Source organism: Euprymna scolopes, chromosome 1, assembly GCF_053919585.1.
Source record: "Euprymna scolopes isolate OS-2025 chromosome 1, ASM5391958v1, whole genome shotgun sequence".
NCBI lineage: Eukaryota > Metazoa > Mollusca > Cephalopoda > Sepiida > Sepiolidae > Euprymna > Euprymna scolopes.
In genome coordinates, this window is record NC_136482.1 from 157,623,675 (window position 1) to 157,639,162 (window position 15,488).

The 15,488-nt window shown below is 32.9% G+C and overlaps 1 protein-coding gene across 2 annotated transcripts in view; it reads left to right on the top strand.

The window, feature by feature from the left end:
• The first annotated feature begins 4,170 nt into the window (after positions 1-4,170).
• LOC145276879 (uncharacterized) overlaps positions 4,171-15,488 on the top strand; it is a 199,143-nt gene continuing 187,825 nt past the window's right edge. Inside the window, exons 1-2 of one of the 2 annotated variants that reach the window (XM_080128311.1) lie at positions 4,171-4,618; positions 9,132-10,647. In XM_080128311.1, coding sequence (XP_079984437.1) covers positions 9,140-10,647 — 1,508 coding nt within the window. In that variant the 5' untranslated portion in view covers positions 4,171-4,618; positions 9,132-9,139. Of the gene's footprint in view, positions 4,619-8,235; positions 8,739-9,131; positions 10,648-15,488 lie in introns of those variants that run through there. The other variant, XM_080128303.1, reaches the window with a different exon arrangement.

Consider the following 15,488-nt stretch of genomic DNA (forward strand, 5'->3'; position numbering starts at 1 on the left):
GCTTTATGACTATAGACTCCCAAAACAGTTATCCTGTGGTGATCTCCTTCTTGGCAAAAACCCCAGCACAAGCCTCAAAAAACGTTTTTGCGATAGCATCAAGGAGAGTCAGGTGAGCTCTCATGTTCCTGTTGACAGTTGGGAGTCCCTAGCGTATGATTGTAAACAGTGGAGTCCACTGATATACGCAGAACACTTTGTGGCAGCCAAGATAGACCGAGCGCATCTCAAGAGGGCATGTAGGAAACGCCAAACCTTGCCGGCCAAACATGGAGATCTTTGGATCTGTAAGGTGTGTGATCGCGTTCTGTTATCTAAGGCAGGTCTTTTTAATCACATGGAAGCGTACAATGATACAGGTTCCGTTGCTGTTAGTTTCATCTAAATTAATGAACGTTTTCAGTGTTATGTTTGATGGCGGGTGTACAAGTCGCTGGCAGCACTGAACCATTCAAATCGAATCCCTACAAACTTTTAATGAGTTTTTATGCAAATAAAATTCATATTATTCGTTTTTTCTAATGCATTAACCTGCAAAATTTATTGTGTATTTTGCGAACCTCTTCTCTCTCATGAGAAGGAGTGCATTCTTCGAAACTCCACGGAAGAACAGTTTTTCTAGTTTTATTTGTACTCCTTGTCGAACAATTACAATTTCGTATACTTTCCTTAAAAGTTTAAAAGGTTTTTTGAAAATTTGAAAATAATTTTCACCATGAAGATGTTTATTTCGTATATATATATATATATATATATATATATATATATATATATATATATATATATATATATATATATATATATATATATATAAAGCTGAATGTGTGTGTGCGTGTGTGTGTGTGTGTGTGTCTGGTCACGAATAGGCTTCTATATGATTGACTATTTAAAAAAACGGATTACATATAATGATAGAAGATGTATCGAGTCACAGGAATGGGTATGTTTTATCTGGCAGAACGGTGGTTCATTAAAGTTTGAGGGTCTGCGTTCGCGCCTGGTTCACAAAGTATGGAAATAAAAAATTAAAAAAAAACGTTTACAAGTGTTTTTGATATAGATGTACATAAGAATACGTTGATAAGTATGTTTTAACTTAAATAGAGATAGTATAATAAAATTGTTGAGTCTGCGTTCGCGCCTGGCCTCAATAGAATGGAAATAGGCTCAAACTTTAATAAAGACTTTTCATATCTATCTGCGTAAGTATACTTTGATAATTATGGTTAGTTTGAAGAAATATGGTACAATAAAATTATGGGGTGTTTGTTCGCACCTGCCCTCCATAGAATGAAAATATATCACAAAATTAAACAAGGTTTTTTAATATAGATCCACAGAATATTGTGATAAGTGTTTCAGTGTGAACAGGTATGGTATAATAACTTATGGGGTTTATCTATTTTATTTTTACTTTCATCATATTTTGCATTGGTTTTGATATCCCCAAATCCAACCCAAATTTACACCCCTTCCTTTTCATGAACTATCATACTTTCATAAATCAGAGTCCATTTTATGTAGGCTGTTTTGAAACCCAGTCAACGACGGGTACTTTTGCTAGTATATATATATATATATAATTAGTTTGTTAGTTAGTTATATTTTTTGGAAAAAATGGATTGCAGCAGAGCGTTCTATCATAAGGAAAAAAACCCGAAAATAAGAGGGTATTATTTATATTTACAGAAAGTTTAGATTAGATAAGTCATCCATACCGTCAATTTCAAACCTGATAATAAGGGACCGTTTTAGATACCTATATCAAGCTCTTTTCATCCGTATTAATCTCTTTGACGAGTTATTTCATCTCTTTGATGAGTATCGGCTGAAGAGAGCTTGATATAGCTATCTAAAACTGTCCCCTATTATCAGGTTTAAAATTGATTGTATGGATGATTTATTTCATCTAAACTTTCGGTATATATATATATATATATATATATATATATATATATATATATATATATATATATATATATATATATGTGTGTGTGTGTGTGTGTGTATGTATAAATATACAGAGTGGCTGAATCTAGCGAGATTCGAAATCGGGACCCCATGGTAAGAAGCCCCCGTCTTACCCCTCGTCCACCTTGCTGACTGTTCGGATATATCGCAATTTTACGTATATGTTATTTGTTTTTGCACTTTCGTAAATAATTGAATCATTCAAAACTTATCGCAAAAACAAATAACATCTTAGTAAATCGCGATATATCCAAACAGCCGATCGAGATGGACGAACGGTAAAGGGTTAGGCTCCTTACCGTGGATGCAGGCACTCTAATGAGTCGTAGACGACGAAACCCGTGTCAGTAGACAATTATATTAAAAAAAACAATGCATATATATATATATATATATATATATATATATATATATATATATATATATATATATATATATATATATATATATCACTCTTCATATAAGTGAAGAGTGAGATAGGAGAGACAAATAAATTATAAAGAGGTAAGAAAATTAAATTTAAAAAAAAGGTCAATTTAACTAAATAAAATAAAGTTGGGTGAATCCGAAAATAAATAATAAAAAAAAAATGAAAGAGACAAGAGAAATAATAAGCGATGAAACATGTTAACTATTTTGAAAGAAAGGACAATATATTCGAGAAATTAATGAGATAAATAAATAAATGAATGACCTGATAAAGAAAGGGCGAAAAAAAAAAAAACATGAACGAAATGTGACCAGGCAAAACTGAAAAAAAAGAAAAAAAAAAACATGAACGAAATGTGATCAGGCAAAACTGAAAAAAAAAGAAAAAAAAAACATGAACGAAATGTGACCAGGCAAAACTGAAAAAAAAGAAAAAGAAAAAAAAAAGGAAAACATCCAAAAATATATTAGGGAACAAGTAATAAATAAACTACGTACATATATATTTTTTTTATTTCAAGTCTTTTTCGACTCTCGCGACTTTACATCTGGATTGTGTGTACGGTATTGTGGAAAGAGAGAGAGAGAGAGAGAGAGAGAGAGAGAGAGAGAGAGAGTATGAGAGAGAGAGTGGTGGAGGAGAAAGAGAGAGAGTATGAGAGAGAGAGTATGAGAGAGAGAGAGAATGGAGGAGAAAGAGAGAGAGAGAGTTGTGGAGGAGAAAGAGAGAGAGAGTATGAGAGAGAGAGTATGAGAGAGTATGAGAGAGAGAGTATGAGAGAGAGAGAGAGAGAGAGAGAGAGAGAGAGAGAGAGAGAGAGAGAGAGAGAGAGAGAGAGAGTGGAGGACCACAACAAACGCACGTCGTCTACAATTATTTTAAAATCAAATCCATGGATTTCAGAAGGCCCTCTCCTCTTCCGCTTCCCCATGCCTGCGCGCCGGTGGAGACGCGAATCGCGTGTTGTACGGATGGTGTTTGAATACCGCAAGGGTGATTTCTCTCCTCGCCATCATCCACCATCCACGACAAGAAGGATAACTAGCAAACCAAAGGCAACAACAACAACAACAACAACAACAATAATGAAGACAATAATAACAAGTAACGAACCCGTGCAACCAGTGCTTGCCGAGAAATAAAAGAGAGAGAGAGAGAGAATGTGAGAGAGAGAGAGGGGATTAAAACGGGATCTTCGCTTCTTATTTTCTTCCAAACTTCTTCGCGTTTTTTTTTTTATTATTTTGATTGTTATTTTTTTTTTTACACCAACATCAATCATCTATTGTGATTTTTTTTTTTAAAGTCAGAAGAAAGAAAAAGAAGAAAATGTATGGTTACAAAGAGTTTCACGTTCCTGCTTTAATACCCAGCGGGAGCAAAATTATACCGCTTATGTCAATCTCTGATAAGAGCGTGAGATAAAATACACACACACACACACACACACACACACACACACACACACACACACACACACACACATTATAGGAAGAGAGTGAGAGAGAGAGAGAGAGAGAGAGAGAGAGAGAGAGAAAGAGAGAGATAGAGAACAATTGGCATGTTTAATTCCTATGGGAATGAAGCAGAAACGTGTCAGTAAAGTTTACTTGCCATAAGTATATATATATATATATATATATTATATACTCACACACGCACATATATATATATAAATATATATATATAGTGTGTCGGTGCGTGTGTGGGTGCTTCTTGTGTGTGTGTGCGTGTGTGGGTGGGTGGGTATGTGTATGTGTGTGTGTGTGTGTGCGTGTGTGTGCGTGCGATGTCGTATGAATAACGAAAAATCTACGTAAAACAACCAAAATCCTATTTCTGGGTTAAAAAAAGTTACCACACACCCTCAGACGGAAAAGAAGAAGCGCACACGGACACACACGCGCATTATGTAAAACAACGCATTCACACAAACACACAGACGTACACATATAGATTTACACACACACACACACACACACACAAACGACACACAGACGTGCTCAAGCACACACTGACAGACAAACGCACAAAATTACGCGCACTCTCTTTTCCACTGTCTCGCGGTTTCAAGCTCCCAAACACACACACTCACACACAGACACACACAGACACACACGCACAAACACACACGCACAAACACACACTTTTCTGCACGCTGAAGGAGTTTCCTGGAATTTTATTTTATCCGGCAAAATAAGAAAAATAGAGAAAAAGGTAAACGAACCCTTTTTTTGTGTATTTTCATTAATGATCCACTTTTAACGTGGGATTTTGGAAGTTAAATGAAGTCATTATGATATCGTTTGGTCGTTAAAGTGTTTATTGGACTACATTGCTATAAAATTAGAGTTAATTGTAATTCAGGTAATGAAACAAAGGAAACAAAAACAGAAAACAAAAAAACAAAACTACTCAGCGTAAACTTGAAAATAAAAATTAAAAAAAATGAAGGTTATTTTAACACGTTACTGTCGTTGGTCTGCCAATCTTGTGTTTGAATACATTCCCGACTCGTTTCATAAATTTAGATGAATTTTTTTTTTTAATAACTCTATTCAAATATATCAAACCGTTTGGACAAGTAAGAAAATACTTCGGAAAATTGCATAAATTATGAGACTGCAATGAAAATATGTTCAGCAATGACACGTTGTTATTTTTTTATAAGCACATAGGCAGAGACTATATATATATATATATATATATATATATATATATATATATATATATATATATTATTTTTTTAAATGTAATATATATATAATATATATATGTATATATATATATATACGCAGAGAATATATATATATATATGTATATATATATGGCACTAAAGATACAATATATATATATATATATATATATATATATATATGGCACTAAAGATACAAAAAATCTTCCGTGTTTAATGCACGTAAGGAATCGTAAGGCTAATATATATATGTCTATGTGAGTATATATACATACATATATATATGTGTGTCTTTATATATATATATATATATATATATATATATATATATATATATGTATACACATACGCAGAGACTATATATATATATATATATATATATATAGTCTCTGCGTATGTGTATACATATATATATATATATATATATATATATAAAGACACACATACATGTATATATGTATGTATATATACTCACATAGACATATATACATTAGCCTTACGATTCCTTACGTGTATTAAACACGGAAGATTTTTTGTATCTTTAGTGCCATATAGTTCCATAATTAGCTCTACTCATCTCTTGAGCACTGTTGAAGTAAATACTGAATATTGATACATAAAATATTATATCTCCTTATAGCATCTCAGTCTGACACATGAAAGAATAAAAATAAAAAATATTACATATATATCTGTGTGCATATATATATATATATATATATATATATATATATATATATATATATATATATAGGTAGATAGATAGAGATAGATAGAGATAGAGAGAGAGAGAGAGAGAGAGGGTGGGGAGATACAGGAACAACACAGCAAATCCACGATCTATGTAGATATACTGGGAAAAACTATGAAAAATTTCTTGTATATAAGGTTCACTATTCTAGCTACCTGTATAATTAGGAATCCAGTAAATTGAAGTCATTTTTTTTTTTTTTTAGATTACTGGCTTGTTTTGTCGTTTTAATAAGCGAATAATTCAATAACGATTTGCCGATTGAACGCTACGGTACTTCCACTTCTGATTAAAAAAAAATGACACCCAGATACGTATAAGCAGCTAAACTCACACACTGACAATGTGATACTGTTGCACGCATACTTCTCACGCACCTTTGTCAATGTAAATAAAACACCATATTCGGTTAAATTTATAGTAGAGAATCCGCTCTCATTTCCATAGATCGCGATTGTTTGTAAATATAAAGACAATTTATGTATGAGTGTATTAAGCACTAGCTGTTTGTAACCGGTGTTAACCGGGATTCTTTTTACTTTCGTTTTTTTTTTATGTCGGTTTTTGTTCTATTAAACTATGTTTTTTTTTTTTTTACTGTTCGTCTATACGAAATAATTATTAAATATACTTTTGGAAGTAATGTTTAATTTATTACGACAAGGTTTGGTTAGTCAAAGGCCACTTGAACCACATTGATATAAAACTATAACTAACTGTAATCACGGTATTGTTTTAATCTATTTTTATATATATAAAAAAGCATTGAATGTGAATAGCTTTTAAAAACTTTCAATACATGAATATATTGTTCTCTTTTTTGGGTGTTTTTTTAATTTAAAGCGAGAAATTACTTTATTTCCGCTCGTTTAAGTACTTCCAAACTCTTTCCAAATTTATAATTTCAGATAGACACAAAGTAATACATACGTTTCTTTTTTCAACTTTTTAGAGACGATTAAAATGGCTGACTTGTATACCAAGAAACCGAAATGCGTCCCAGTAGATTTCATTTCAGAAATATATATATAGTAAGATTTTTTTTTCTTGTCCCATTTCGCATTCTTGCGTTTTTATTCTTTTTAACATGGAAATCGCTCCAGACAAGACACGAAGCAACTTAATGTAAAGAGCTTAAAATATTACTTCAATGACAAAATCTAGCCAAAGTTAGGTGCTAGTTAAATAGATTATCATACGAAAACAGCGATTCTTCCCCCTTTGTCAGAAACATCGCTCGTGGAATGTGCAGACTAAGGGACAAAATAAAAATAAAAAACAAAAGGTACGTGTCTGCCGAAAGTAAACTTAACATTCACGTTCTACTCTGATATATATATATATATATATATATATATATATATATATATATATATATATATGCAAAATCCGATCCTGCATTTTGCTAATTCCTGCCCTCTGATGAGAAGGAGAGCATTTCTTCGAAACTCCGCGGATTAAGGACTATCCACTTATCTTGTGCTTCCTTTTTTAAAATTAAATATGTTTTTAACTCTTTTTCAAGATGTCTTTTAACATGTTTTATTAATCATTTGTTCATATATATATATATATATATATATATATATATATATATATATATATATATATATATATATATATATATATATACATATATATATATATATATGAACCGGGTCCCCATTTTGGGTACCAAATTAGTCAAAGGGAAAAATATTCCCACTTAGCATTTAGGTAAAAATGCACTTTAGTAGTATTAATTGAATTCATTCAAAAAGTATCGCTAACAAAAACAAATAACACACACACACACACACACACACATATATAAATATATATATATACACACACACACACACACATATATATATATATATATAATGTGTAAGTCACGCAAAGAGGGGGAACACTCATAGATTTGCAGTGCACACAATATAATATTATTGAAGTAGAGAGTAAATTAGTATATTTAGTACACTTCTGCAAAAAGATTGTGTACTTTTTACACTTTAATAGATAAATATGTATACTAATATGTTGAAGTTGTTGAACATCTCGTTAGTATCGTTATTTATCAGCCAAACAGGATGAAAACAACGAATGCGCACACCAGTTGCGGCTTTCTTTGTTGATGAACTTTTATCTATTTTAGTCTATATTTTTTTTTAATTCATTCTTATTGGAGGGTTCCACGTTTGCTACTACTACGACTATTACTGACACTAGTATCACCCTTCACACACACACACACACACACACACACACACACACACACACACACACACACACTACTAAATCGACTACTACTACTACTACTTTTCTACCTTGTATATTTTTCTATATTTTTTTTACTTTCTTCCTACAACTAATATTATTAATTTTTTTTTTTCGCTCTCTCTTTAGAGCGAGAAGGGCCGTGGGCCGGTGTGGTTGTTTCGTGTACGTTTGTACGAGTGAGTTTGTTACTGCCATCCTGAACTCGTCATTTTTTTTTTCTTTTTCCATATTTTTCTTTTTTTTTTTTTTTGTTTGGACGACCGCAAGCCCCATTCGCTCACTAACTAGTAAACTGTATTCGGACAGAGGTCACCTCACTATCTATCTATCTATCTATCTATCTATCTATCTATCTATCTATCTAGGCTCTTTCATCCTCGCAGAATTGTAGTCTCTTCTCTATATTTCATCTCACAGCATACAGAGGGCTTTCAATACGTAGTGCACCATCTCTCTCTCTTTCTCTGGCTCTCTTTCTCTCTCTCCCTCCCTAGCCGCAACCTACATGACTTTCTGTCTTTTTCTTTTTACCTACCTGATTCACAACTACCTGTAAGTCTGCCTACCTACATATCTACCTGCCTTTTTCGCACGCGTAGTTATTAATCTGTAGTAGGTATCGAACCCGCCAGGTAAATTCATTTTCTCTGGACACATCCATTGTTTAGCCAACTAATTATTTTTACTTACTTATATCTAATCAAATTTCTCCCAAAATGATAATCAACATTTAAATAATATATATATATATATATATATATATATATATATATATATATATATATATATATATATATATATATACACACATGTGTGTATATATATTTAGATGAATAGATTTATTTATTGATATATATATATATATATATATATATATATCAATAAATTTATTTTAGACATATAGATGTATTTACATATATAGATTTATTTATTCATATATATATATATATATATATATATATATATATATACATTCATTTATTTATATTTTCTCTATTTCTCTTTTATTTTATTTTGACGACCAGCACTGACCATGGGATCTTACATCTACCTGGGTACAGCTCTGTTTGGACTTATCTTCGTGACGTCTTTCTACCCGGCCCTCACCTCAAAGAGCACAACCTTTTCAAAGTTACCAACGCAACATTTATTCGATTCACCTCCGACGCTTTCATCGTCGCATCCCTCATCGTTTCCCCCATCAAAGTCATCTTCTCCGCCGTTTCTGTCATCGAACCAAGGGGATTTCGTCATCATCAGTACGAATCGTTATGGCGAGCGTGATGTCCGGATAGCACTCAGCCACGTCTATTTGCACGTCTTGTCGGTACCGTCGGACAAGCGCTATCAGCTCGAACTTCGCCGGACGGCCAACAGGCGATACTATATTAACTCCGTGTACAAAAAGGGCGTTCTTCGCGATTGTGAGTTTACCGACAACGCGACAAAGATCGCAGAGTTTGTCTCTGAGTTTAAGATAACAAGCTATGATGAGTCAACGACCGTCTATCCGATACTGAGACACGATCGGTGGAATAAGAAAAAAAGTAAAAAGTCCAAACTCTGGGATTGGAGCGCAAATAGCAGAAAAGATGGATACATACATAAGAAAAACAGGAAAAAACACAACAATAATCATAAAAGTAACGAAAAAAAGATATTTTCTACGGGAAAATCCAAATTGGAGAAATACGGAGGATACAGGATGAACGCGGGATATGTTTTACAAATAAGATATGACCATAATATGTCAGGCTCCTCATCTCAGGGCGTTAAAAGGCAACCGTTTCCATATGCGGTTTTATTTAACGCTAATGATGTGGAAAACATAAATTCTGGGGGAAAAGACCTGTACCTGAATACGCGGATTAACCCGAAAGCCGAAACACGGGTTTGCCGGCAATTATATAGACGAGTTAAACGAGTGTCGAAATTTAACCGAGCAAACTCTGATCGTTACCATAACGACATTATGTACACAATCGACACCAACAAAGATAACCAAGGATTACCAAGAAGTACAGATTTTAAACACTCGGAAAGCAAACCACTACAAACCGAAAATGCATTGTCAAAAAATTCTACAAAACAGATCCCCAAAATTAAATCAATAATCACCAGCAAAGGGGGCATTGACATTAACCCACCCTACATCCACCCCCATCACCATCGGCATCGACATAATAACAGACATCACATATCAGTTAATTCTCGAACTTCGGGCTTGGCTTTGCCGTCCCGGACAGTGCCACCCGTGGACGCCCGATACGTTAACAAACATCGGGCGAACAATGGGAGTAATTCGGGTGTAAGGAGACGTAGCCGACGTCAGCTAAACGGCATGTTGATATACCCGGGTACAAAGTGGTGTGGTAATGGGAACACGGCCGAGGCGTTCGACGACCTGGGCTCCGAGACATCGGCAGATAAGTGCTGCCGAGAGCATGACTATTGTCCGTTTACCATTGAGAGTTTTACGCGTCGTTTTAACCTGTTCAATTACAGACTACACACGCTCTCTCATTGTGAGTGTGACTATCAGTAAGTAACGCATGCTTCCTGGTCTTTTCTGCACTTTTTTTTTTATTTTTTAATTTTTCAATTCCGCTTTACTATTTTCTCTTATGCTTTTGTATATCATCATAGCCGGCGCTAAGACCCCATTCCCATCTCTGAAACGTTCTTTTTGTTCGCCCCCCCCATTAAAGGTTTACTGTGATAGCGGCCAGATTAATTGTGGCAAACGTAGATGGGGAGTTGGACAGCAAGATATTTGTTTACACTTCTTTTAAATGTGTGCATTCTGATACCATCGGGGAAACAGGGACATAAAGACAAGCGATTCTAGGTAACAAACTATTATAATGGAAAATCTTCCAGCATCTAGAAGGTTATACACTCAAGGGGTGGGATTTTGCTGCAAGTCGGGTATGTTTTCTTTGAAGGGGGTAATTATTTAGTGCTTGGCCCCGGCTCCGGTATTATCAACTACCATAATCCCATTTGGGGTCCAAGACACTTAAGCACCTGGGCCAGGAGAGGGAGGATGGGGATTGGGGGGTCATCTAACTATTTTGCTAGTCATTTTATTGAAACTTTATTTTAGCCTTAAACTAGATACTATCACCATAATACCACATTCTCTCCATGGATTTTATCTACTTAAAAAATTTCTTTGAAAGGAGTGTAAGTTCGTTAAGTTTGTGCTCAAAACAAGAACCTGTTTCAAATCATAGCGAGTTCTTCCTGATTCTAATAATGGTCCTTATTGTAAGGTTGTTACTCCTTGTAAACGCACTGACGTGTGTATTCCTGTTAATCATAAAAATCCAGAAACTTATTCAGTTTTAATAAAAAAAAAAATCCCCCATTTATTCAATAAATTATATTTTACAAGGAAAATATAAATGTTCGGATTTAAGAGCAATTATTAAAACAGCAGAATGTCGACTATTTAAATTTGACGCACAGAGTGTTGCATCTGTTCTGATACTACACTTCATCTTTTTTGTCCTCGCTCAGTGAAGGAGTAATCCTTCTAGACCGACGTAGTAAAAATTGTGTACCTATCCAAAGTGCCCCTTTTGTGGGAGCTGGAGTTTATCTACATTATATACCTCCCTTGCCTGTAGTACTTCCTTGGGGGAGGGGGAGAGGAAAGCAAGTAAATTGAGGCACGTTTTACTGCTTGACTTTCTGATTAGGCGCAGTATCTGTTCTAATTTCTGTTGTGAATGAAAAAAATCCCTTTAAACTGAGACAATTTTAGTTTTTGTTCCGATTCGAAGTGCCCTTTTGAGGAGAGCCGGTTTTCCTCACATTAAAAAAAAAAACATCTTTATGTCTAACTTTTCCCTCGTGCGTTGTAACTTTTCCAAAACATATCTTTTCTCGGGTTTGTTTTACTATACACGTAGATTCGAAAAAGTTGTCAAAAAACAAATATATAACGAATAGATATTATCAAAGGCAAGATAAGTTACTTTTCTACCTAACTGGATAAGTTGTTAGTGTTTTTTATTTAATGTACCATGTTTATTCAGGTCGAATATCATACAGTATTTATCGATATATTTGAAAAAGACAAATGGCGGCGAGATCTCTATTGAAAACGTTAAGTTTGGGAAAATGAGATCAAACTAAATAGTTATACAAAATACTGTTAGAAACTCACCCAATATATGTTACCGTGACATAGGCTAACATATATTGAGTGATTTTCTAATAGTATTTTGTATAATTTTGGAGTTTGAACTCATTTTCCCAAACTTTACGTTTTCAACAAAAACCTCACCGCCATTTGTCTTTTTCAAATATATCGATAAACACTATGTTTTTCGAACCGAATGCACATTTTAAATTAAATAAAAACACTAAAAACTTATCAAAGTTACTCATACTGCTTTTGAATACATTTATTTGTTATATATTTATTTTGACAACCTATATGTATATTAAAACAAACCCTTTTACTCCAAAAAGTGACACTATATACGCTGTTCAATAACATTTAAAATAATTGAATCGAGAAATATAACTAAGGTTGCCTCCAGAATGCTGCTGAAGCTATTCCTTATAGGAACGATTCTAGCTTGAAACTAACCACCCCTACCACATCCGTTAATAGAGATTTAAAAGGTAAATAGCGCCGGCTGTGAATGTTAGCACGCTCTGACATTTCGTTTTTTTTTGTTTGTTTTTTTTGTTTGTTTTTATCCGTTTTTATTTTAATAGCCAATGTTACGTTGACGTTGATTCGATATACTACAATCTTAACATATATTAATATTTTTTTTTATTGTGAAAATATTCTGCATAATAATGAACAGAAAATAATCGCCAGATTTATTTTCCTGTTTGTTATTGTTTATTTGCTTATATTCACTGTCCACATGTTCATGTGATGAAAAGTCAAGTATCGTGTTGACATCGTATTTATGTTGTCAAAATTATATTCCGTGGTTAAAATTCTGACAAATTCTATTAATAAGGAAAACTGTTCGAACGTATTCTAACCACAAACTGAATCTGTTTAGTTTCTAGGTTAATAAAATTGTGTGACAGCTGTCTGCGTGTCTGTATATGTACGAATTTCTCAACTTTGATAAATATATATTTGATTAATAATCGGATATTTATTGGGGGGAAAAAGTGCAGTATCGTAAAATAAAACAAAAAAAAAATCTTATTTAAAAGATATCTATTTTTGTTTCCTGAATGAATTATTGAACACCATATAACAGAAAAGCATGTAGAACGACATAGCAAATTTAATTGTCCACGTGAATTAAGCGTATATAATGGGTTAGTTATAGCTAGCTGGACCCGTATCCCGGCGTTGCAAGGTGAGAATTGAGATTAGCAACATAATCCTGATCCAAGCTTTTTATTATTATTATTATTATTATTATTATTATTATTATTATTATTATTATTATTATTATTATTATTATTTAGAAGGAGTGAACACAAACTTTTTTTGTCTGACTTCGGTGTGTCTGTGGTTTTAAGAGGCTTTGTTTTTAATTTATAATTTCATAACCGGATTGCAATTTTTATAAAAATACAGTCAGTTTAGATGGTAAAGCACCACATACGTTGTTTTACTTTAAATATACTCAGCATTTATGTTTGATATCAACATATTCGTAAATAGAAGTATGTATTATATCAAAATTAAAATAATCAGCAAAACTGTTAACAATGTGAAAATAATATCTAATTAATTAGATGTCCTTTTGCTAATCGATATGCAAATTTGTAAACCAAACAAAAGAAGATGAGAATAAATTAGAAACTCCGTTCCTCTATTGTGAAAATTGACATTGGTGTTTCAATGTTACCGTTTAAACAAGAAACGAAGCAAGTTTTTAATTATATAAGGAGGCATTGTTCTTTGGTGTTAAAAAAACCCCTCTCAAAAGCATATATATGACGAAACCGATCCAAACAAACTAATATATTAAAACGTATTCAAACTTCAAACATTTCAGAAACTCTAATGTTGCATGTTTACGAATGTTGGGCCTGCGATAACCACCAAACTTATACTCCCTCTTCCCTATGATATTAGTCGAATGTCATTAAGGTGACTGTTTAACGACGTGCACTAAAAACTTGTCTGTACTAAGTTCAATTCCAGTTCGTTTCACGGAAACACTTTTATTAAACCCACACTCGACCTTGTATCCAATCTTCTGGGAATGAGGTAAATAATTTAAGGCTAGAAAATATTAATAAAATATGGAAAAGAAACAGGTTCTGGGTTTGTTTTACTATACGCATAGATTCGAAAAAGTTGTTAAAAAACAAATTTATGACAAAGAAATGTTATCAAAGGTAAGATAAGTTACTTTCCATAACAAACTGTATAATATTTTAAAAGTTTTTACTCAATATAAAGTGTTTATTCGGTTCGAAAAACGATTAATGTTGAAGGCTGCCAGCGAACAAGAAAAGATGGCTGCAATATCTTTGAAGACTCAATATTCACTTCAAAATAAGAAATAAAACAAAATGGTGTTAGAAACTCACAAAGTAATTTCTTCCGAACCGAATGAACATTTTAAATTAAATAAAAACTCGAAAATCTCATCTAGTTAGGTAGGAAAGTAACTTATTTTGCCTTTGATAACGTTTATTTGTCATACAATTGTTTTTTGAATAACTTTTTTGAATCTATGTGTATAGTAAAACAAACCCGCTTCTTTTACGATCTCTTTGGTAGAAGTTGGGTAATGGATATCTAACTTGATTATGGAATCGGCTGAGCCGATTTCAAATTTAATTCGGATCTATTTCATGCATTTGACGTGCAAAGCAATTGTGAAAGATAGTACCAGCAATCATCTAAGATAAATAGAAATTTGTATTGAACGAATCATTTACGATATGTTTTCTGTATCTGCATTACATAATCATAAACTGGGTTGATATGCTGCAAATAACTAAACCAATTAATCCCACCCTCGTCCATCTTAACTCATTCCACCTCATTCCTGCTAGGAATGAGGTAAATAATTTAAGGCTAGAAAATATTAATAAACTATGGAAAAGAATATCACAAAATATCACACGCATTAAAAGAATTCACACGTAAAATATTTGATAAAGATTTGTTATTAAAAGAATAGCCATTATATTATTTTTCCATAAGTTCTTATTAAAAACTAACATTCATAATTTTCTATATTTTGTTTTTACTATATTCTAATCAAGTAACTTCTTTTTTTTTTTTTTTTGCTATTGACAACATGTAAAGTGAACTCCACAAAATGCCATCCATGGAATTGATGATAAAATTCTCAGTCGTTTCTGCAACCCAATTTACTAAAATATACTTCTATGTTTGATTTGTCCACCAAATTGTAATCATGAATGTT